The 26,059-nt window shown below is 37.9% G+C and overlaps 1 protein-coding gene across 15 annotated transcripts in view; it reads right to left on the bottom strand.

Annotated features, from left to right (window-relative positions):
• The window catches only part of ADAM22 (ADAM metallopeptidase domain 22), a 129,029-nt gene that overhangs the window by 26,388 nt on the left and 76,582 nt on the right, over positions 1 to 26,059 (bottom strand). For all 15 annotated transcript variants that reach the window (XM_042043306.1, XM_042043313.1, XM_042043311.1 and 12 more), the window contains exons 7-23: positions 25,811 to 25,880; positions 20,550 to 20,620; positions 19,980 to 20,054; positions 17,843 to 17,914; positions 16,648 to 16,814; positions 14,626 to 14,710; positions 14,095 to 14,185; positions 12,214 to 12,265; positions 10,261 to 10,360; positions 7,238 to 7,309; positions 6,715 to 6,807; positions 4,212 to 4,292; positions 3,942 to 3,992; positions 3,607 to 3,670; positions 2,973 to 3,078; positions 1,774 to 1,890; positions 916 to 1,084 (exon numbers count right to left, since the gene is read on the bottom strand). In XM_042043306.1, the coding sequence (XP_041899240.1) occupies positions 916 to 1,084; positions 1,774 to 1,890; positions 2,973 to 3,078; positions 3,607 to 3,670; positions 3,942 to 3,992; positions 4,212 to 4,292; positions 6,715 to 6,807; positions 7,238 to 7,309; positions 10,261 to 10,360; positions 12,214 to 12,265; positions 14,095 to 14,185; positions 14,626 to 14,710; positions 16,648 to 16,814; positions 17,843 to 17,914; positions 19,980 to 20,054; positions 20,550 to 20,620; positions 25,811 to 25,880 (1,536 nt within the window). The remainder of the gene's footprint in view (positions 1 to 915; positions 1,085 to 1,773; positions 1,891 to 2,972; positions 3,079 to 3,606; positions 3,671 to 3,941; positions 3,993 to 4,211; positions 4,293 to 6,714; positions 6,808 to 7,237; positions 7,310 to 10,260; positions 10,361 to 12,213; positions 12,266 to 14,094; positions 14,186 to 14,625; positions 14,711 to 16,647; positions 16,815 to 17,842; positions 17,915 to 19,979; positions 20,055 to 20,549; positions 20,621 to 25,810; positions 25,881 to 26,059) is intronic.

Raw genomic sequence — 26,059 nt, forward strand, 5'->3', positions numbered from 1 at the left:
ACTGATAAAGCCCTGATTTTGACTGCTCACAAAACTTCACAAAATAATTCTTTAACACATAGTAATTTTTAGTTTATGTATTACATATAAATGCATTAAGTGTGCTATTATATTTTATATAAATAGATGTAATGTTTATTCAGTTCATATTTTAATGTAATCTATATTTAGCAGAACCATTTATAATTGCTTTGGGAGGCTGACCTTAATGACTTTTTTTTTCGAAATATGATGAAGTGCATGATTTCAGATAAATAAGGAAGTTTTAATGCAGTGTACAAGACAAAAGACATTATGAGAGAACAATTCTTTCATCTCAGCTCAGTCATAGGGCCCTGGACATTGTATCAAACTGTGTGAGGGACAACGGGACTCGCCAGGGCCACAGCAAAGCCACAGACTGCACACCAAAGAGAGGAACTGCCACTAGCCAATAGCCAGCTCACTGCCCTCTTTTCCAGAGTAAAGGAAATCTCAGCCCACAAAATCCAACATCATCAACAACTTTATGAATCTTCTTGGCTATTTATGCAATAAAGAGGGAATTAAAATGAACAGGTCTCTGGAAGAGCAGAGACCCAAGTTTCTCAGTTCATAAAACCTTTGTATTTATTCTCCAGCACATTGCCTGAGGAAATATCAACCAAGTTAGCAGAAGTGATAGCAAAAACAGTGATTGATAAAACTTCTGTAAAACTAGTACATACTAACTACGACTCATTGTTTAAGATGCCTTGTTTAGAATGCATTATATTTACTTATGTGCCTCCTTCCCTTTTCCTTTTCAAAAACTTCTCCAGTTTTATGACTTACAGAGTCACACTGCTGGCTTCCTGAAAGGTCCAGCTAGTAGACTGCACAACGCCAGGTACTCAGCAAAAACAGTAAAAAGCATTAAAGAGTGCAAGAACATACACCATGTCCTGAACAAATCTGGCTGTCTGTTGTGCCTGGGCAGGTGCTGAAGTTGAAGGCCTCGGTGGGGAGGCAGCGATGGTCGAGGCACACCATGTCCGGCCCACACGGCGTCCCGTTCTCCACATAGCCCAGGTCCGTGTCCTCATCAAGCTTCACATGGCCACCACTGCAAACAACCAAGAGGACCTTGGGGAATTGTGCTGTGATTAGAGGGGACTGCTTGAGAAACTGGGCTGCTGCCTTTATTTCTGTGTTACACAATGCCCAGGACCAGGCAAGACTAAGTATTGGCTTAGTGATCTCCCTGAGCCTAACATGAAACAAACCAAAACAGTGTATCTACATCAAACAAATGTAACCACGGAAACAAAGACCATTTTTCGTGTGAAACAGCTAGAGTCAGATGAAACTCTTACGTTTACTTGTTTAGGACTTCATTTCATCTAACAGGTGTGTGAAGCTATGTAAACATACCACATCTATAATTAGAATTCAGCTAATATATAGCAGTGAATTAGGCTGCCAGTTAACTTTGGCAGTGCAGGCATATTTCTAAGTATTTAGGGTCCATGAAGTACTTTGCAAATATTAAAGAATGTAAAATCACAGGGCCTGAGAAGAGCATTATGTCTCTACAGGCAAAATTGACTACTGCACAGAGGGGACTGCAAAACAGGTGCACTCCCCACAGGCAGTTAATTTTCTGAAGCTTAACAAAGGTTGAACTGAAATAATGGTTATGTGTTAATAGGAAAAAAAATTAATGGAAGTAGTTTTTCTCCACTTAGGAATGAGAAAGCTGCTTTTCTATGCAAGATGGATATTGATTGTTCTGTTTTCAGGATTTCCAATTACCTGCAATTGTAGACTTTTCCATAGTGCAAGATTGATGTTGTGATTTCACCATCAAGTTCTCCAAGTCTGGGCACACTGGATATATTTGAGCACAGAAGGTATCCACAAAGCACATCCCTGCATTGAAAGAATAAACAGATACTCATAAAAAATAAAATGCAATGAAAATGGACAATCAAAAATAGGAGGTTTTCTTCATTTGCTTGGCAACCTATTCGTTATTCCTTGCTTTTCTTCCACTGACAGTAACTCCCATAAATAATTCCATTTCCCAATAAAATTATTCTCCTTGGAAGTTAGATTGGGAAAGCTCTGTTTTTATAATGCATTAACAAAAATACCCTGATTAATAACAAGCAGGGACCTGCCAAGAACAAACCACATCAAATTGATTTAATGATCTATTAAGATACAGTAACTGGTCCATAGAGGAGCAACAGTAGATACTGGTTTTAAATATACTCTCATAGGACACATACCTAAGGGAACTACAGACACCAAGTTTAATTCAACTGCTAAAGGGACTTCACTATTCATGTGTGGAGACTTTTGCACTGACAGGACAGTAGGGTCTGACATTGCCCATATTACTGAATATTTTTTACTTATGAATTTGTAATGGAACAGAAGTAAGATTACCAAATCTGCATCTAAAAAAGTGGGAAAGGACATTAGTTCACCTGTAGACAGAACTAGAAATCAAATGTCATTGACAGAATGGAGAAATCCGAAAAACCAGTTTAATAAGGACTGGTGAAAGGTTCAGAATAGGCAGAAATAATCAACTGCATATCTACAGAATGTGAAAAAACGGTTTAGGCAGCAACTTGCAGGAATATACAAAGTTACAATATCATGAAAAGTGAACACAACTTAGCAATGAAATGGCACAGCACAAAAAGTGAACACCACACCAAGATGTGAAACCAAAGACTGCTCTCCTCTGCACTGCTAAGCCTCACTGAGAGTACTAGGACCACTTTTGGTCCAAGCTCTCCCAAGCTCAGATGGTGCTCTCTTGTCAGAGATCATCTCTTCTCAACACCCTGCTCCTTCCAGGATTTCTTGCACAAAGGTCTGCAGAAGAAGGCCAGAAGTCTGATCCACAGAAAGGCTTTTTGAGCCTCTTCATGCCAGCTAAAGAACTGGATCAGGGTAAGAAACCTCATACTAGCAGCTTTCTAAATGGATCAACTTACTGTTTATTGCACTGTATCCAAGAGTCCTTGTCTCTTCCGCAGTTTCCTTTCTCAGTCCCCTCAATATTCAGCTTCTCATAGCAGTACCTGTCAGCAGCCGTCACTTCTAAAAACAGAAACAAATCTCTTCTAAGATGATGATGACTTTGAAAAGCCATGTCATGAGAAATGGGGATACACCACCAAAGCAAGCTCAGCTTCCCAATTTGTGAACTGAAGCACCATGATCTGTAGGTGGTCCATGAAACTCTGCACAGTGCTCTTCTCAGCTAAAAGCTTTATGAGGACACCACAGGACTGTTTTAAAATTTTGTTCAGATTGATGAGGGTTTATTGGTCAAAAATGCCCAGAAGCCACTGAAATAAACTAATGAACATGAGTATAGGCTACCTAGGTGTTTACTAATGAGAACTAAGGTTTAAGACTTCAGAACAAACACCAGTAAGTTAACCAACACTAGAGAAAGAGCTGGAAAAGAGGATGGAAAGACAAAATTATGGGGAAGAAGGGAAGAGACATACAGTTCTAGATGTTTTCAATGGTTCTCAGTATGTGTCTTCCATAATTTTTCTTAGCTAAGATAGCCTTTCAAGCCACATTACAACCAACTTAGAAACAGTAACATTCACTTACTTTCACCCCAGATATATTTACATTGCCGGTCCCTGGTTTTACATCTTCCTCCAAAGCAAATACCCTAGAAAGAAAGAAAAAATACAGGAAATATTTCAAATAACTTGATTTTCCAAAATACATATTTCTTTAATATAAAGATTTGTCACACACTTTATATTGAGGCAACTAATATGTAATTCTATCTTCCTTTCATTCAAAATATGACTAGCACCCAAAACTCATGAATGTTAGCAGAACTGTCCCAGGTGACTTCCAAAGATCTTAAAATGAAATCTATAAAAAACAATTTATAACAGCAGAAAGAATGTAAAACAAACTGAAGTCCTAATTACCTGTCTGTTATCACATGAATATCCATCCATTTTATGGATATTAGGAGAACACTATAGAGAGAGAAAATAAGTAATAGATCAGACATGCATGAAAGCAAAGTATACAACAAAATTCACATGAAAAATCATTTCAGTATCATGGTTTTTTTCAGCATCAATAGATTTAACACAATTTTTATACACCTTACTATACAAAACAATAACATTCATAGTGATTTCAAGACTACAGGTGGGGTTTTTTGTCTCATGGATAGAAGACACAAAAATCACCTGGCTGGAATTTCCTGTGCAGTTCTCTGCAATATCACAATCATTCACTGCTTCTCGACACAAAACTCCTTTAGGTTCAAACTGGAAAAAAAAGCACAGAAAATTAGTGTCTTGGTATCTCCATATCTTGCCTTCAATGCAATGCTTCCTTACAGTTTTATCTAAAATAAAAAATGGGAAACATTCATGTGCTGACTGAAGTGGGAAGACTTTCCTTTCTGTGGTGTGTATGCTGCACCACTCAATCCATTTGCTGGTGCAAGTGGTACCACTCTCTGAGGCACCCCCTCCCAAGGGCATCAATTGTGGGGTCGAGCAGGAGAAGTCTCTCCTGGGACACAGGACCCCTGGGGGTGTCCAAACCAATACTGCAGTAGCTGGCAGCATCATCCTACCAGGATTTTTTAGGACTATTGTACTCTTCTCTACAAAATAGGAGTGATCCCAATCTTCTCTCTAGGGATGAAGAACACCGCAGAGCTCTATGTATAAACACTTTGGTTATTTTAATCCCCCATTGTTGTTGCAGAACAGGAACTATTAATAAATGTACTGAATTCTGTACAGTTTGACACCATTTTCTAAGGGACTGGATATTTAACAACGAAAAGCGTACCAGCAACCTAATACAGACATTTTGGCTAAAGATTTATGTGCTATGTCTCAAGACCTGGAAAAGCAAGAAGACATCTCATTTGAGGCAATCATTAGTGTTTCTGGTCATGGACACACTACAGACTCCTTATTTTCCCACAAATTTTTCTGAAGACTGTGATACCCAGTGCATTTTGCAAACCTGTGATTTTTTTTTTTTTTTATCTGCATGCACACACATTTTTTGGGGGACAACTGCTAACTTCCACAGTTGGTGTGAACGGGCATACATCAGTGGAAGAGCTAGACTATGGTACTTTCTCAGCCTTCAGCTTCTTTTTTCTACCAGTCTCTCAAAAAATGCAGACAGACATGAACATTTCCAGAGACATTACAGGTTGCTAGGATGTATATTCACCATGCATTGCTTGCAATCCCTCCTTCACTCCTGCTTTCAGGCAGGGTATTGCAAGGGAAGGTAATCTCAAGTTTGGGAACTGTTATATACAGTCTTTTGAGTTGTCCTGATTAACACCTCCTAGGGATACACATTCTGTAAAACTCTACTTTTCTGTCCATTCACTCACCCTTGTCACTCTGTAAGTAGATAAACCCTTTCATCATTTGCAAAAAAATAAGATAGGTATACAAAAGCTTAGTTTAGTTCTGATAGTCTTTAATATGGTGCCTATGTGACTTGGATTCTTGAACAAAATTCACCCACACTGGCAATCTGCTGATTTTTTTTATTACATTAAAAAAAGGAATGTGCTTAGGGAAATGTGATCTGTTCCAGCATAATCTGTGCTTTTTCTTTTTTTAACATTAGGATGAGCACAAAGTTAAGAATGTGGTCCACAGTTATTATTAATGATCCTCCTAAGGAAATGAACCCTCAAATGGGCACAAAGATAAAAATATCCCACATAGCACACCACAGTTTAATTACATTAATACTAATTATCTTAATTACTAAATGAGCACAAACAACTCATAAATATGACTTCAATTTGAAGTCATATTTAGCAGGACTCCCTTACAGCCACAATCTGGTTAAACCTCCTTTTACTATTTACTGATGTATCAGGAAGAATACCTTACAGTTTACATAGCACTTGATTCCCTTTACTCAATGGGATTTCAGTCAGTCCAAACATAAGGAGACACATGCAGACCAAATTGAAACTGAAGCCAGGTGATTTTTAGATGAACTCTTCTGAGTAATTCTGCTGGGTGAGCTTTTGGGTTTTTACTATATCCTTCTCTCAGACATTCTGTGGTATGATTTTCCCACTCAGTCTCATGGGGCAAATCCAGATCAACACATATGGCCTTGGGAGTGGCACATGGATAAGGATGTGCATGCTCACAGAATGACAGGATTTCAGAATGGTTGGGTTTGGGAGAGACCTTAAAGACCATCTAGCTCCAACACCACTGCCATGGGCATGGACACCTTCCACTGGACCGGGTTACTCAAAGCCCCATCCAATCTGGCCTTGAACACTTCCAGGGGTGGGGCATCAACAGCTTCTCTGGGCAACCTGTTCCAGTGCCTCACTGCTCTCATAGTGAAAAAAGAAGGACATCTAATGAAACCTTTATGGTTAATTTATCCTTTAAACAAGGATGTCTAATGAGCTCTCATAGAACTTCAACCTGATTCAAACCTATCTGAAACAGGAAGGCTTTAATTTACCTCTGCATTTGATGACAGTCCCTGCCTCAAAAAGTCAAGCCTAAATGACAGAGTCTAGCCCCAGAAAAATCAGATTTCAGCCAGTTTTAAAAGGTAAGCTTTCAGAAGAATAATCACAAGGTCTGCAAGGGAAAACACATGTGCTGTAGGGCCTGCAGCCACCTGGATGCATTCCCAGCAGGATGCTGCAGTGAAGGTCACTGCCCTTACCCGGCACTTCCGACAGCAGAGCCCATTGCTGCACTGGGAGCCCGCGGTCAGGGTGCAGGTATTGCAGCACTCTCCTCCTTCACTGGCACACTCCTGAGGAACACACACAAAGAACAGAATACATGCAAAAAGCACATGAACCCCAAGCTCTTATTACTTCTCATCTTAGCAGACTACTTGAATGGATTTTTATTCAGGCTTTTAGGCACCTGGAGGCAGAAAAAGGAATGCACTTGTGGGGCATGAAACTGCTGCTTCCTGTGCAAGATAGAAAATAATTTTTCTAACTTCATATTGTCAGTCATTAAATACTAACATTTTAGCACTGACCAGTGTTTCCATCTAGAAAAATGCTTTCTTTAATGTCTTTGAAGGTATGATTCTGCACAGGCAGCTATTACTATGAATCCTTGGGCACATGACCTTCACCCTGCTTTGTCTTCCTCCACTTGTTAACAGCAGCAATGGGCAGCACCAATTCTTGGACAAATTTAGCTGCTAATTTAAAGTACATTGCACTTACCGCTATTGTCCCACAGTCACATTCTTCTCCATCTTCCACAAAGCCATTGCCACATTCTGGAGGATCCAGAAGCTGCATGGAAATTCAGAAATCAAAGGGCATGTCTCTCCTAAGGGAATCATTTTTACTCTGTGCAACATGGCTTTTAAGCTAGCACTCCAATGCATGAATTCAAAAACTGTACCCACGACTCAGGGAGACACTGAACACAACTGAAGCGTACAGAGAATGAACACTGCTGCAAATTAATTCAGCAATGCTGCCAAGTCACATTGTACCTTCTGTGCATAGGTGTCAGCTTTACAGTAAATTCAGTTCGAGCAGAAGTTACAATGAAAAACAAAAGGTGTGACAATAAAGGAAAAAAATTTAAAAGATATGACAATTTCATTATCTTCACAGTGGTTGCAATTGCTACTATTCTGGAGTTCAAGTGACGAGGCTGGAAGGTTAAACACTGCACTGTAAGTTCAGAAGGAATAGCCATAAAAAGTTGTCCTTTTATGTGGCTCAGAAATGCTTGGGAAGGTGAGAGGACGAGTTTCTTTGTCAGTTTTTGTTACAGTTGGATTTTTCTTTCCCTTTTCCTCTACCACAGTTGGGAACTTTCAGGTGTTTTCTATAAGTATGTACCACAGGCAGATGTGTACAGGAAGTATTGCTGGTGAGGCTTCTTCCCTTACCTTCCAGCTTTCCCACTGAACTGTAACTTAAAATAAGAAAATGTGTATATCTGTATGCTATAACCTCTTCTAAGGGACACTTACACTGCGTTCTTTCCAGTTTAATTTTTTCTGTCTTCCTAAAACTTTTAAAGGTAGTTCTTCTAAAACAAAATAATTTTTTTTCTTTGGACATAAAAAACCATAATAGTAGCTTTTATTGCATAAATGACCAGGCATTTAAGCATGTCACCAGACTAAAATTTTGCAGATTATGCTCTGAGTTCTCCAATTAAACCAGGACCATTCCAAAAACCACTCTGCTCATCAGCCATCTGCACAAGTACATGGTTCACGGTGTAGAGCATTTCTCTCCAGCTGCTGCCTTTCTGTCAGGAGCCCACAGGATGAAGCATTACCCCACATCCTTCACTGTGCCACAAACCACAGCCTGGCACAGGCTGATGTGCTATTATTAGATCAATTGAAATGGAAATTCGACTGCAGCATGCAATGCAATGTAGAATTTAACATTAAATGTATGCCATCTTTTAGAATTATTAAGGAGTTGTTAAAACTGCTTGTTTCCTATGTATTTTTCCAGACAACTTCTTCAATATCTCTCGGTGTGCTGCACAACAGAGACAAAGAGACTGCAGTAACAGAGCATTCTGCCTTAAAATATTGGGCCAATTTGCTGCAGTACATCGGGACAGCTAAATACAAAACTGAAGAAAAAAAACAAACATTAAAAGCAAATTGGACAACCTTTCCCCAAAGTCATATCATTCATCCATTCATTTGAAAAGAGCATATGTTCAATCTGCTCCAGCAGCCATTGATGTAATTTTTGAGATTATAGCTGATCTAACAGTGGAGCACTGCCAAACACTGCCCGTTGTCACATCAGCTTTCCTTTATCTCATAATGCTTGAAAAGCAAAAGTTTGTGTCTCACCACCCTTGCTAGGAAAAACATGTCTTTGACAGCTTTGTTAATTAGACAGACATCCACTGACAAGACCTTTAAACCAACCCAAATCACAATACATAAAAGAGACTAAATCACCCTGGCTTCCACATCTAACATTTCTGCATGCTATCAAAAAATAACGTAAGTGCTGCCAAACAAAATTGAAAGCAGAGTAATTGAGGTTTTTTCCAAGTGACAGATGTGTAAATGAACATAATCACCAAAACAAAACCAAGACATATTACACTATATAAAAATACACTCAGCAAATAAATAAATAAATCTACCAGTATTTCTCTCCACCTTTAATGAGATGGAAAAGAGCAAACTTCTAAAACTTGGGTACATTTTAAGTAAGAAATCTTACATCTTATTAATGAATTACAGTGCTTTCTCTCCACTTTTAATAATATACTCTTTCATGAAAAGAGACCTTTAAGAGATAAGCAGGCTCAGCTCGATGTTTTCTCTTCCCTTATCTGACATTTATTGAAATTCTGTGGTTGTCAGAAGATGCACTTTTTCTCAGGCTCACCAGAAGGAACATGCATCACTCCTGAATTGACTTGCTTCTCTTTTACATCTGTGACCATCTCAGCTACCAGGTAAGTCTTTTTTCCACCTTGGACTGTCTTTGTGCCTTAGTCTCTTTCCTTTGCTTGTTGAAAGGCAGCCATTAAATACAAGCTAACATTAATTATATATAGAAGAGAGTCAAGACCATTATCCTGTTTGCTTTACATTTTAACATATGCTTCAGTAAATGGAGCAGGAATATACCAAAACACTGCTGCAAATCCTCCATTGCAGACCTTGTATCTTGGCTGGAGTTTTTTGGCCTTGCTTTGCATTTACCTCCCTTAAATGTCTGATGGTAGGGCACTGCACCCACTGCAGAGGCTAAAAAAGCATCTTGGGACAGATCTGACATAAAAACAATCCCATTTCAGCTTCCAGAGATTAGTAAAAAACATTGATTCAGTGCAAATTAGAATTCAAGCTCCGCAAAAGTTTACCAAGACACTTAAAATCTCATCACATACATTCAGCTGTAATATATAATACAGTACAATAATAAAATATAATACAAAATTGTATTGTATTTACAATAATCAGAAAAAATTGCATGAGGGATGGTTCTTGATCAAAGGCTGTGGATAATCTATTGGGCAGGAAACCACTTTATTAAAATTTTATTTAAACATAATTTCTAAATTACTATGAACTAAGATAATCTACTTACACCCATATGTTAACAGAACAGTTAGAAAGAACCAGAAATCTCAAAACTACAGGTATTGTTTCCAGTACTATAATTTTCATTTTTCTTGGTTTCATCTAAATTAGCAATAGAATAGAAATAATACTCAGCATTAATGTAATACTTACTTTGGTTGGTTTATTGAAAAGGCAGGCTCCACCTCCATTGTTTAAAAATTCATGATATTCTTCAATATCACACTCAGAGAACTTGCTTGGAAGATAGTATCTAACAGAATAAGGTAGCAGGATTAATTTCTCTGGAGCTTTTTACACTTCATATTTTCTTTTTTCAAAACAGGAGAACTACAACATTATGCTTTAGAAAAAGAATGAAAACATGCTGTTCAGAGTGACTATCTGTTTGTAAATCTATCTAGTTTGAAAATGCTTTCGGTAAATAACAAGGAAATTTCAACAATGACACAGAGTTCATGGAAAGTGAGAGGTCTAGAACATTTCACTAAGTTTTTACATGCCAACACCATAAATCTGATTATAGTGTGTAGTTCTCACAAGCGTGACTTGTTCTACTAACAGGCCTGATCTCAGAAATTCATCTATCTCCTCCCATATAAACTGCAGGAGACAAAGAAAGCTCACAGTTTGTTTCCCTCTTAGAGGAAATGGTTCTCCTGACCCACAGAATTTTTATATAGTAAGAGTTACATAATTTTAAACATGCTCCTAACAAATACCACCTAACATTTCAGCTTCCCTCTGTCGTGTGTACCACTCAGTAAATTTCAACTGAGTACAGAGTGCCCCTGAGGCACAGTGCCCCCACCTAAACACAACATGATGCAGAGAATCTTTGCATGGATCCTTTCCACAGGGAAGTAACTTTTCCCAAGGCAACTGCAGTGATCTTCATATTCAGGTCCACAGTCACGAAAGTACTTCTGCTTCAAGCAGATTTTGGAGTCTCAAGGGCTTTCCTCTATCAGCTCACCACTGGATATAAAAATATTAGCCAAAGTGCTATCCTGCATTGCTGGGAGGGAGAGCTTCCAAAACATAATTGGCCTTTTCCATCTGTAAGGCTCACGAATTTGGTCCAAACACTACAGAGGCTGTGGGTTTCACCAACATTCAGCAATAAGCTAGGTAAATACAAGGCTTTTTCATGTACCCAATTATTTGAAAGGTTTAAACTTCAGATAAAGAATTTAAAGACCCTAACATGAGATTTTGTAACTTTTATAAGAATCAAAAATGCTTCTCAGACTGGCTCTTTAACTTAGTTAAAATCAGAAAAATCCTAGCAGGTATGTTTTCAGGTATACCAAGGCAAAAAGGGCACACTTTCAAAGAGGTTTGAATGACATATACTTCTTTGCTCAAAATTTTTCTGACCACAAAGCTATTGTGAAAATATGTGGATCCATTCGTAATGAACTAAAAACTGAGCCCTGTTTGTATCTAAAATTAGAATACAATGTAATTCATATCTAAAACTAGACTACAACGTAATTCATACACCCGATAAAAGACAGGCCTGTAATAAAAAGCATTAGGGTCTGAACACACTTTAGAAAGCATCAAATTTCATCCAGCAGCAAAAATTTGCTGATTCACCAGTCATTATGTTAAAATCTCTCCAGTGACACTACACATGGGTATGAACATACTCAGCGTCCCCCTGGGGGATAAAAAATGACAGGAGATTAATGAAAGATTCCAACAAAAACACTGAAATGAGACACGCCTCAGAAATTTGGTTACAGGATTTCAAGAATTAGGGTGTGTCATTGTTTGTTCCCACAACTCAATAGCAAACTTGCATGAGAAAAGAAGCTACACCTGCTTCTGCTTCTCTGCAATGATCTGGTTTACTGTTGAGCTTTGTGCTTTCCAAATTAAATCAGCATTCACCAAAAATCCTCACGTATCCTTCTCATGAACTCACTTATTCTCACATTTCTTCAAAGGTGTCTCTGTATGGTATATAGCTAATACCTTACTTTCTGAAAAATAAGTCATCAAAAATATTCTGCTGAATCACAGAAGAGAAAGATTTTCACACCTTTCCTTTATGTTACTGTATGAAGAACATGACTTTCCTCTAGTGAAATGTCTTACCCCATATCTCCCATTATGCATCCAGACCACGTGTCCTCACACTTACACTCACCTGACAAAAAAAAGGATAAAATAAGAAGTTACATCTCGAGTCTTGTGAGTCCAAAATAATACACTTCTTACCATAAAAAGCACACTACACTCAATTCCATTTCATATTTCAAGACAGGTTGGAAAGAATAATTTGTTGGTTTATTGCACACCTTAGTTTAAGTGTATCAGTGTTCCTTACCAAACTTTTTAAAAAACTCTACATGATTCTACGCAATCCTGAGCTTTGAAAATATGTCCTGTTTTTCTTTCCTTCTCTTAAAGTGAAGTTAGAGGAAACTGCAGTATTAGCCTTCAGCACTTGCAAATCATGAGTCAGCTTTCTCGTCTTCTCCTGTGTGATGATACTAATTTCTCAAATTTTCAGATTTAAAAAAAAAAAATCATTTTAACTTTTTGATTTTTTTAGTTCTCTTCTTTGACTATGCTAATGTTATTGGGAAAATCTTCCCTTGAAAAACCCCAAACATTAATTTAGAAAAAAAAAAAATGGAATGGTCAATGAACACAAGGTAGTACAGCAGGATCTATCAACTTTTTCCTCTGCTCTCCCTCCCGCCCTCCCCTACCTGCCTCCCTTCCTCCCCTACCTGCCTCCCTTCCTTCATGCAACTAACTCCCTTCTGCCCTGCCAGCTGGGATCACTTTGCTCTGGTCTCAATCCTCCACTTTCAAAGCTGTATCTTGCCTCAATTTCAGTAGAAATGCTTTCCACTTACACATTCTGTAACTTCTCTTACTGTACACGTGAACATCAGTTTATTGCTTCCATTTTAAAAGTACAATTAGAAAGGAAATGAAGCTTGGTCCAAAAGTTGCATTCTCTTCTCTCCCCACCAAAACAGTGCCCTGCCCCTCTCAGCCATAAAGAAAGGGAATCACCACTATTATAATTTTCACTTTTACCCTGCCCCTACATCAGTTAAAAAATACGTGGCTGGAAAATGAATACTGAACATGTCTGTAGGATAGAGCATCCGTCCCACATTTCTGAGTATTTTTAAAAATAGTATTACATAATCTACAAAAAAACCCCTTAAATGCAGATGTATCTCTGCATTATATATCGTCTACAATGCCTGAAAACAAAATCCACCTAAGCCGAGTTCTAGTACTCAATACAGTAATTTATCTTTTTTAAATGTAGGCCACATAAGCACACACAATCCAGTAAGTACGCACTCCAGTTCATTATTTAAATTGTTTCAAAACTGTATTTTAATCATATCAAGCTCATGGAAGCAGGAAGGAGAGGTGCTTGTTGCAGGCAGAGTGGTAGAGATTAAAGCATTCCAGGTAAACAGGGATAACCAAGTAGCTGAATACCAAGGTTACAGCAGAGAAATGGTAGCAGTAGGGTAGCAAGTACTGGAGATTTCGGTAATCTACAAGAGGAAATCAATCAAGAAAAACAGATATAAACTGTATTGTCAAAACTGTTCTATATAACAGTACTGAGGAGGCCCCTCATTATCCCCAGGTCTAATAATGTATATATTCCACCCTTGTGTCGTAAGATGGCAGCCATTTGGTCTGTGGGTGGGACACCAGTCTGCCTGAAATGAATGAAAGTGGCCGGTGCCTTTATGGTCTATTTTGGATGAAATGGTGACACCAGTGCTGCCAGGAATTATGAGCACAGGGATATTAGAGCATTTAGATGGAGGAAAATTAATACGTCAGACCCTTCTCATTTTACTGCAAGAAATAAAAATATTTCAATATTGTGAGAAACAGAAGGGAAAAGTACATATCAGAAAGACACTGGTAAGATCCTCCACCTTCTAAGATTTTTCTCTTGAGACAGAGTGAAAAACCAAATAAACTTACCACTTAGAAGTTTTCTTCTGTCTGAGAAAATGCCAATGTTTTGGGCCAAGGTCTGTGCCAGGGTAACTGCCATTAAGTCTGGCTTTCCAAACTGAAATAAACAAGCAAGGTACAAAAAGCAATCAGTAACACACAGGTATCTCAGATTCAAGTGAAGCTTTTCTCATATCAAGGCAAAAAAAAAGGCATAATCAGGTAGACAGCGTTAGAATTCTTACGTCAGGGTAGCTAGATGAAAACTAAACACTGGCTTATAGACAAGCTAAGTAAGAGAAAGTCCGTTTCTTTCTTGGTATTGTGGCTGCAATTATGAATGACAGGATATTGCAGAATTTGCTGAAAAGTGTATTTGAACCTATATTGAATTTATTCACTCATCACTCTTCATTGAAGTGTCCATTCTAGAGAGCTACATTAAGATTCTGCATCAGCAAAAAAAAAGCAAAATATTTTGAGGAACATGTCTGCACTGATAAATTCCGTGCAGATAAATTTCCACCACTTATTGCTTGTACCAGTATCCCCACCTACCTCATTCACACCTCCGCCTTTAAGCAAGGAGCAGATTCCACCAGTGTGGGCTACGCCACTTCGACTGCTCTGAAATCGACTCCCCCTTTGACAAAAAGGAAAAGAAAAGGAAGTTTACCCTGCTCAGTCCATGAGTTTTGCACACGACTATTCCAGCACTCCCTTCTGATTTCCAAATGAGAAGATGGCATTTGCAAATGCTGGATGCCACCACTATGCTTCAAACTATGGAAAAACAAGTGGAAAAACAGATAACCACTCACAAACCTCACATGACAAATTATCTCCAGAAAAGTTATACCTTCTTCCCTCCTCCTTTTCAGACTACCTAATACAAGAAGAAGGGGACTATTTTGCCGAACCACCTGGATCTGCCCAGCCTTTTGTTTCTTGACATTCTACTGCAGTGAGTGCCCTCCGCTGGCACATGCTCCAGGCAGAGTGCAGGAGAGGCCACCGGGCTGCCAACACACAGGACTAGTGAAACAACACGTGTCTAATCAAGCAGTGCTGATGAGGTAAAACTCAAGGGGGGATGCATTATCAGAAGATGCAGAGGTAGGTAGAAACTTCCTGGAACTACAGCCAATCTCATCCAAGGAACAGATGCATTCTGAGCCGAAATCTAATCACCTCTTTGGTGCTGACCACATCAGCATGATTGACTGCCAGTTACTGGAGACAAAATATACTCTGCTCCACCTGAGAGTACTGATCCATCCAGCAAATTATTTTTTTTCAAGTGAAAAAAAACCATCAAACATATAGTTGAGTGATACTTACTAAAACATCAAGAAGAATTAAAATGTGGGCTAACTGTGCTGAAGGTGGAAGTTCATTTGTAACCACTGTACCATCACACCAGCTACCCTCACCTTCCAACTTAGCTGTGTTTCACACACAGACACCATTTCAGAAATTACTATTTCTAAACAATCTATGAATGCAATACCACAAACACCATTGGTGGTGGTGCAATTAGCATTACAGTGGTATCCAGAGTCCCACCTACAGGCCAAGTCAGGCTCTCTTTTGCCCCAGTCAATCCACACACACTCACAAGAACAAGACTTCCCCCCCAAAGACTTTACAACGTCACCAGAGAAGATACACAAAGGATATGAGAAAGCCTGATTCCCATTTAAGAGATGAATATCTGAGACACAGAGAAACCAAAATCTGCAAGCATCACTTGCAGACCTTACTAGCTTAATTCAAGGCAGAAATCAATAGCAGTAATTAAGCACATGCAAAAATTCTGAGGGTGGATACTGGGCTTGGGTATCCTGGAACCCTACTAAGGTCATGTTTAGGTTAAGTTTATTCTTACAGGCTCCAAAAACAGTCAGCAGAGAAAAAAGAACTCCAACAGAGATACTCATCTGGCACGTCTTGTGTGGATCAAAAATCTCAGCCATTAACCTCTCCTGTCTTTTTGTAGATATATTTTATTATATCAATCTTATTTCCAAAACAATTGACGTATTTAAAGAAAATAACATTCCTCTCAGTTTAGTATTCTTACACCTCAAATGTCTTGGGAGAACAAACTGTTTTGAGGATCTGAAACACTTCAGTAATCCTGCAGCATGCAGGTCATTCAACGAAGTAAAGCAGGCCATAGTGCACTTCAGCAGAAAACCTCATTGGCTTCAAAACCAATGTTCTGCCTTTAAATAATCCATGATCTACTGCCAAAGAAGCCAACCTCCGAGGTGAAACTGTGCATGACTCTTCAGATAGCTGTGATTGTGGAGCAGGTGATTGCACAGAATAACAAAGGATTACAGCGCATGCAGCTCAGGCTTGGTATGTTAGAACCAAAAGAAGAGTCAAACCTCTAGTTGCACTGGCAGGCAGTCTGTGCATTAATTTTTTCCCACCTCCCCATCCAAAACATTATTTTCTGAATTATTGTGGACTACACACACAACAGAAAGGAGATGCATCAGCCAGTCATGAGAAGCAACCCCCAAGGAAAGAAAAAACCCCAGTAATAAAACATCACACGAGGTTACGTACGAAAAAAGGTGAACAGCGTCACTTTTCTCTCTGATAAAATCCCTCCTATATTTCATAAACTCACGTAGAGTCACCAAGGGGTTTTCAGATATGGTGAACTTGTTATCAGTAGCCCAGGTTTCCATGGCAACCAATACTATCCTCGTGTTAAGTTGTTCTTTATATATCTAGTACATTAACAGAATGAACAAATATATTATGTCAAATAGAACAAAGATGAGGTTTACCCCTTTTTTGTAACAGCTTGCATTTTTACGTAACTAAATATTTAGCTTATTCTAGCACACTTTAGGTTCTCATAAGTGTTTTTATCTCCCTTAAAACCAACAAAAGAACATAAAAAAAACAGTAAACCCAAAATTTTAGGCTTAATTCTTCAATCAGTTCTCTTAGCCTTCAAAAAGATCCCTTGAACGTCCTACACAGGCAGAGCTGCATAGAAGAAAGACGGGATTTTTGAAAAATTACTACATTCCAAATAGTGCAAAGATTTGAAATTAATGGGTCTTTTATAACATCCAGCTCACCCAATGACACACAGGGGCTCTCTTATCCGGAATAATGATCTATAAAACCATATTTTTCACTGTTGTATACATCTACAGGAGTATTTCAACTCATGCTGGCTGAATCACAAAAAAAGGGCCATCCTTTCAATGCTGGATTAACACTACACACAAAATACTTTCAAGCATTTTCTTATTCTAGTAATACTTTTCTTTTTCTATTAGTACTTGGGGTGAGGTGCAAGAGCCAGCAGCTCATCTGATTTAGCACCATAAATATAATCCACATAGTCTACCTGCATGTCCCTATTCTAACTCATTTACTCAAGTGTACTTTTTCTGGAGAAATTTTAATGCATTAGAATTTCAGATTATCTTTTGAGTTTGATGTTGTCAACACAGGGATCCTGTGCTAGAAACTGTCCTATCTAAGGTGCTCTTTAAAACTCAGACTCAAGGGACCGATCCAGCAGGATACCTAAAATTTTAAAGCCACAAAAAAACCCTGTCGGATGCTTTAAGTTAGAGAAAGGCTTCATAGGTGACTGACTGTGGTTCTAGTGAAAATTTGTGATCTTCATATACATTATTACTATTATATCACGAGCTGACAGTTCTTGCATCTATCGTCAGGAGAATCTTATGACTCATCTGACACACAAAAGAACATATAGTTGAGTGATACTTACTAAATCTGCCATGTTCACAACTGATTTAGCATAGCTGTTGGTATGGCCGACTGACAAACGGTGCTTTTTACACTGTGAAACAAGCACAGACCAGTGACAGGTATAGATTTCAGAAAAACAGGGTCCATTTCCAAAACACCACAAAGTAAAAAACAACATCAACAATAAAACCCCTGTGCAAGGTTTTGTTTCCTGTACTGAATGTAATGTTAATAAACAACAGTGGAAAATTTTTCAGAAATGAACATTACTGATATACTTTACAACAGCTGTTGTAAGGATCTATGAATTCCTCTTTAGAAAGTACCCTAGGATCTTTACTGGAAAATGCTCCAAGAACAGGAACATGTTGTTCTTCATTATCTTTATTTGAAAATTTTTAAATTAATCACAAATGCCAATGCAGAAATTAGCAACAAAAACTTCCATAGCTGAGACTCCTTTAGAGGTGTTATCCCAGAAGTGCCTGCACCCATGTTTTAATCTATCAGATCTGGTTTTTTTTTTTCAATTTTCTCTCTTAAGCTGTTTTCTGGTTTTCTTCTTGTACAGTTTCACACTCCTAATAAAGCCACAGTAATTGGTTCAAATCACTTCAGCAATCAGACTCCAATGGCACCTTTACTGAAATTTGTAATGCAGTGCTATAAAAATGGCACTGAAGACAGCTGTCCAGGTACTCCTATTTGCAGAAAAAACCAGTTATGAATGAGCACAATGGGCATGAAAGTCACAGGTATCTCAGAAGAATTTAGGACAAAGTGCACAAGATTTTCAGAAATGTTTAACCGTCTCGTGCCCCATGATGCTTGATTTTGGAATGAAAGTTGTCCATATTTTCTGGAAGTTAGGATCTCTTAGTGGGCACGAAGAAATTCCCCACAACTAGGGCATAGGAAAGGCATCCTTTCAAGCAGGAATGGGGCGGGGGGTAAACCACCAAAACCAAGGAAGTTAAGCCCATAGCAAATGCTATTTCCTTCTCGCAGGAGGAAATGATTTGGCTTCTTTGATCATGGACATTCACTAACACTTGCCTCAGAGAATAAACTCCTAACTGGACTGACTCTTGCAGTAGCTGTGATCAGACAAAATTAGGAAACATTGTCCTTGAAGAAAACCTGTCTCAATAGATAGGATCCCAAGGGAAAAGCTGTGGCTTCAGGTCTTTAGGATCAAACACAATTACATTGATTAAGGCAATTTTCATCCAATATTATTAGTTTTAATCCAAGAATGTATTGCTATTCACCAAACTGAGCTGGTGGAGGAGTACACTGTCTAAGGACAGAGGCACTCCTTGTACACTCTCATGTCTATTTTTGCCATTTCAGGTAGTGCCTGAAAGAAGTGCGGCATATTACAGAAGAAGTAGACAAGATTCACAGAAATATTTTGATTTCAAAGCCATAAGGGACTATAAAATCATCTAATGTCACCAGTCAGATGGGCACTACCAGGCTGAACTTTATCCAGTTACTTCAAGAACAAATCATATTGTTTGTGTTTGAAGTTACCTTTGAACACTGCAAGTGATGAAGAATTCACCATTTCCTTTGATATTCCCTTCATTAGTTATTAACCATCTTCACTGACATAAATCTGTGCCTTTTCCCACTGAGACTGGCTTTTCTTCAATACACTCACTGTTATTATGTCTCTTTCTGCTATGTTAAAAACCCCACTGTATTCTCCCAGAGAAAGTATACAAGCTTAACAAAATAATTTTCTCTACACTGACTGGGATGTATCAAAAAATCTAGTCACTGTTGATCTCCCCACGCTCAACAGCTGCTGCATAATTGAAATAACTGCACTATTGATTGCTGAGTGGCTGTAACTAAGACAAATGCTCAGGAAAGCCAGAAAGAAAATCATCAGCTTAAGTCACACTGACATTAGTTACTTTATGACTCTTCTTTCTGATACTCAGGCCTACTTGCATTCTTGGCGAAATTAACTTGCCAAAATTCAAAACCAACTTCATCAATGTTTAATGAGACCATAATCTCTTCTATTAAGGACATACTGAATTTATTCCAGCCTTATATTGTTCTTTATTGTTATGCTCTCTGGATAAATTAAGACAATTTGATGCTAATTATAATTGTAAGATGTTGAAATGCGTCAGTCTTACCATTAGATGATCATTTACAATCATCAACTCAATGTATTTTGTTTCCTCTTCAACTTTACGTGGAATCTGACGAACCTATGGAGAGAATGTAACTCTAAGAGGGTCTAACAATACAGAGAGAGTGTAATTGGTAACAAACATCTGCACTTAGTGCCTTCCCCACTTTAATAAACAGTGAAGTCTCTGTTTAGAATATTTATTTTGAAACAAAATAAAGTGGGACAAACTAGCTACTTGTCACTATTGCAACATAAAAAAATATATGTGTTTTATTAATGGGAGTTTCTGATAAAACTATACTCAAAATGAGCAAAAATATTTTACCTATTTTTTCATTTGCAATGTAGCAGTTATTTAAGAATTTCTTAACTCTTCAGGTAGGCAATGTCCAAGAGAACCCATCAAAGTTTAGCCTACATTAGATACCTCTTTTTGTATTAGCTGTATTGATATAGAGATCTCATGCCAAACCAGCAGGAGCAGCAGGACTCCATCTGGACAAATTAAACTCAGCAGACATGAAGCAAACTTGATGGCGTATTCCTTAAAAACAAGCATATTGGCACATACCTGCCTTTTCCTTCTTTTGTGTCTTGGCCTTACAACAAAGTTCTGTGATGTAGTATTCATCTGCCAGAACTCTGAGCAGAAAACACAGACAAATACATTGAATATTTATAAAAATATAGCCCATCAATTAGTGACCCTGATGAAACATGACAGTAGTATGGCATTCTTCAGATGCAGCAACAACTCATTTTTACAAGCTTCCAGCTACAAGGGAGGCAAGGCTACAGATGCTTCCCAGTAACAGGGCTCTTATAAAAAACTCTACTAGTGATAATCTGGGTCTGTTGAAACAGATGATCTGTGGGTGTCATGCTTCAGAAAGCAAAGCAGATGTTCTATGCCAAAACTTCACAACACTGGGCATGAACTATTATTAGCATAGTGCTTCCATAGAGTGAATCACATTTTCGGGAATTCAGCAGACATTCACAGAGCTCTTGCAATATCTACCTAAATTAATAAGAACAGCATGGAAGGCAGAATTAATGCTTTAAGACGATTATATTCACAAAGCAAAATATGTCAGAGTTGGGAGAAACCTTATGAGATTTTGGCAATACTCACTTACCAATACAATAATCCTCCCTGCTAATCCCTCTGTGTCTTTAACTTCTTAAACCTCTAATCATAAGCATCAAGCAGTTTATTCTTTTGCCAAATCCTTTTCACCAAATCTATTACTAGCCACTCATGGAAAAGGACATACTATAAACTAAGCAGAAGACAACACCTGCTCTCATCCTTTCAAATATCCAAGTAATTTTCCATCTTTAATTTTAGGTTCATAGTCCCTGCCTCTTTTTTCCTTATACAAAATAAACCTCTTTCCTTATCTTGTATAAATGTGTTTGCTATTCGCATAACCCCAAGAAGATCTTTCTTTGAGACATGCAAATTAAATGTTTGCAGTTGCTGAGTTTGTAATAATGTCTTACTCCTTTTACTGCTTTTCCTCTTTTGTGCTTTCTGCAGCTTTGGACATTATTTCAGTTTCCAGGAACTGAAAACTTCTTTCAGTGTTCCAGAGAGATTTTACCAGTCCTGCAGAGAAGTAAATAGTCCTGTAGGGTTTACAGAGCACTCCTATAGTGCTATAGAGTTTCTGGAGCTGTGTAAATTAAGGGACTTCCAGTTCACATATCTTTGTACACAACTTCTGGTTGTGTTACAAATTCCTCACAAGTTCAGTTTTGCTGGTGAGACAGGAAAGTTTCTCACAGCTTCACTTCCTGCTGTATCTTAATTGTACAATTTCTGTATGAGGTTCAAAAATAGGATTAAAAACCATGCTGATAGGAATTTCACAGGGCTGCCATATCAGCAGAATCTTAAAACACAAACCTGAGTTGCCCATCTGACAAGTCATTGCCAGGCCTAAGTGATAATCTTAACCAGGAGTGGCAAATTACTAATAATGCAAACCAGGAAAACAAAGCATGACTAACTGGTATTGTCTTGGGTAAAATGGGGACATGAATTTTGGTACATGAGGTTTGCAGGTATCTTCTCATGGAGCAACCTGGACAATCACAGGCTCTCTGCTTAAAAATGTTTTCATGGTTACACCAGCGTGCTTGAGGACTTTCTTTAGAAAACAGACCAAAAATAAATTAAATCAAACCCAAAGCTTTATTGCTTAAAGACCTGCAGACACTTGAGCTTGCAGTGATATTAAATCTTGAAAACTTTTTTACAATGTTTTTGATTATGCTTTATGTACGTTAATTAGTTTAGACGGTGTTCTAGCGCCACACAACTGGATCTCAACCTGTTATTTTTGGTTTTGTAACATGGGTTATGAAACTGGTAAACATGACACTTTTCAATCAATAAAATAATAATTTACAGTATGTATATACAGGGTCTCAGATAACTTTACCAGCAAATGTGATTGTTTTACCCACAATCGGAAGTCAGTCATCTCTAGAGGGAAATGATGCAGCCATTACCATTAACACATTAACACAGCCTTATAATTCACAAGATGGATAAACCCACACAGGGTGCATTTCTAGCCAAGGGCCCTCAGGCAAAAGAACATGACCAGCAAAATCACGGGGAATGCTGATAGTTGAGAGAGTCTAGCAGATATTTTGATGGGAATATATTACATTGAAAAAAATGTAACAAAGATTCACAAAATCATAGAATCATTTTGGTTGGAAAAAACTGCTAAAATCGAGTCCAACCATAAACCTAATACTGCCAAGTCCCCCTAAACCACGTTCCTAAGTGTCATATCTACATATTTTTCATGTGACCTCAAAAGAAAAGGACATCTGTTATGTATTATTTGAAAAACAGCACCTTTGATAACATATTATTATTTAACCATCAACTCAGGTCTAACCCACTACATTATGCCAGGGCATTGTAGACCTCAACAGAGATGGTGAGAAAAAATACAGTCCAGTAAATATAAAGTCAAATGCTCTAAGCGTGCCAAGTCATCTGTCCAAGCTTTGCTTATTTAAAATCCTCATTATTCCTCAGACCATTGCAAAGCACAGTATAATAAATTCTTTTCTGCAACAGCTTGTGTTTTTTTTAATATCCAGGGAGCAAAAGAATGTATAAAGTACATTGCTATTAAACTGTGATATCATAGAGTGTGCTTTTACTATCACTGATACTGAGTAATCCCTATTATTTGAATTTTTTCCCTTTCTAACACTGATATTGAAGCTGGTGATCTATCCAGTCCATTCCTAATGCAGCGGAAATGCTGAGTGGAAATCTTACCTTACACACATGCTCTTTCAAAGATAAGAGAAAAATCTTGGCTTCAAGGAAAATCTCCTTAGGCCAGTCAAATTGATAAATTATGAGAGTAGTAAGGAATGTAAGAAATACTGATGACATACCACCCCAGCACAGTGCTTGCTACTGCTAATAATAATTTTGTTGTAGTACTTTCAAAAAATCAATCACAACAATACTATTAGCAATTAACTGCAAATATTATTTAAAGAAAAAAAAGTCAAGTCAAGACAGCAGTCAGACCTCTCCAGACTGGCAGGGAAGGAGCAGAGATACTGGTGGAGCTCTCATCCTCTAGAGTGTGATTGTGCATGGAGGATGACTTACAAAATTGAATAATCAGAAACAAAGAAAAATGGTGTGTTTCCTAATGAGGATATAATATAATAAATCTACTGTAATTGTCACTAAAAACATCAGAAACACTTTTTCAAACAATTTTACAAAAACAAGTATGGGCATGCAGAAGAGTAGACTGTGAATTAAAGTTTATTTCTCCTACATGGGATCCTAAACATAAAGTGATGGAAGATTAGCACCGTGTACCTCTTATCCACATTACAAATACTTGTATAATTGAGAAGACTAGCACTCTGCAACTGAATTTCCTTTTTAATGTTTTCTACAATCCTGTGATTCTACTTCAATCTAAATGGCAACATGTTCAATTATGTCACATGCTGGGTTTTGTACAGCAAAGCCAGCAACTATTTATTTGTTATCTATAGTAAAATCAAAAGTGTACTAGCATGTCTGGATTTTTGAGGAAAAACAAATAAACAAAGAAAACAAGACCCTGAAGCCCTAGTTTGACAGTTTTTTGAAAATCAAGAAGCTTTGGTGGAGGTGAAACCGGGGCATTTACTTGCAATTAATCCCTTTTCGTAATTTTAAAAGCAGAAAACAGTTTTATTCCAAAATCTTGAAAACAGAAAGCTTCACTATTAGGAAATCTTATGAAACAGTTTATAGGTACCTAGCAAGTACCAGCGCTAGCAGTCTCTTAGTTTAACAACATGAGACAGAAAATTTATTTTAAACTCAGCATTGGTTGCATTATTTCCAATCTTTTGAATTATATGTCCTCAAGAAAATGTGACGGAAGATGCACTTTATTATTTGACCTTATGTTCAATAAATTGTTCTCATTACACCACCATCTCTGCAAGCACAGGTAGTAAGCATGGTAAGTGCTTAAGGTGCAGGTACATAGGAAGTTTTGTGACACAGAAGTCAATGTCTTACACTGCACAAGCCCTTTGTGCTCATGTCCCTCCATCCCAACACTGCCTCCACCTCGCCCGGGCAATCATCATCACAGGACAGGAGGCACCAAGCTGGTACACTGCTTCATTTAGATTCAGACAGATTCCTTTCTCAGAACTGAAATTAAGGCAACCCAATTGTAGCAATTTCCCTCTTTTTTCCCACTTTTCTCATTAGCTTCCTGAATGATTCTACTTTGCTTAACAACTGGCAAATCTGCACAAACTGTGCTCCAGGGATGGACCCATCAATGTGCAGTACTCACACCCAAGATCTCAGACCCAAAAGTTTGTTATCTATATCTATATAATATATATCTATATATATATATATATATAAAAACAAACTTTTGGACTGATATAGGACAAACAGTTTGTAACAAGATGACCAAACATCTGTAACTCTCCTGAAGAAATTAGTCTAGAAGTGGTTTCTACCAAAATGTCAGTGTCTATGAAGGACAGTTACATTTATCTAGGGTATGTACGGTAGAGCAGAAAAACGCATCTGTGAAACTGACAAATCCTTGACAGAATGGGAATATGTCATAAATACTGCAATTTTAGCTTCAATTAACAAGCTGACCTCTCAGATGAAAACCCATTTTTTTAAAAAACCTTTCTCCCTCCACACACAATATGGGCATTCATCACTACAAGCACTTGAATCCACTTCTGCCTCCAAATTCATTTGCACTAAAATGCATGGCCCTCATCATAGCCAGCACTGTGAAAAATGCTGATCAGACTGGAGAGGAGAGTCACTGAACAGCAACGACCTTTGGCAACTTCTTCTCTCCCAGGCTTATGCTCACATCATGGCACTCACCCTGTATCTCAAAACAGGAAAAAGCCATGAAGAGTTATCAACCATCGTCAATGTGGTGTTTATTTTCATCATCTCTAGGCTACCTCAGTCCTTTCCTTTCTACAACTACTAGCACATAATCCAGCCCACAGACCACATAACTTGTTAAGAGAAATATGTATCATAACATGAAGCTCTAGGAGAGGTTTCATTTCCTGGATTCAGGGTTTTTTCATCACTTCAGGTTCTTTTCCCGTGCTTTCACTGTTTCAAAATGGGTTTTTTTCAGTGCCTTTTTATTTAATTGGGAAAAAGAAGGTATATATAATGAAACTATATACTAACAGAATATGATCTATCAAATACAATCAACAAATTTGGCCTTAGACTAAAACATTTAATAAGTCATGAATATTAAAATATCATACCAGATGGCAGGTCAACTGAAGGAAATTCAAACAACTTGGATTTGTAAACAGAGTGGAAATGGAAGTCATCCTGAAATAGTAAATATTGCCCATATTAAACCAGGAAAAATCAATCCATCTCATGAGCATTAAACAGACTATTCCAAAGGTTCTTCTTACCCAAAACATACACCAGTGAACATGGAAGTTGCAAGGCACCATTACTCTACAGTCCTCTTTTCCCAACTGCAGTGTGATGGGTAATGCCAC

Source organism: Corvus kubaryi, unplaced genomic scaffold (assembly GCF_017639235.1).
Source record: "Corvus kubaryi isolate FWS band 111438036 unplaced genomic scaffold, C.kubaryi_AGA036_p1.0 37398, whole genome shotgun sequence".
NCBI classification, from domain to species: Eukaryota; Metazoa; Chordata; class Aves; order Passeriformes; family Corvidae; genus Corvus; species Corvus kubaryi.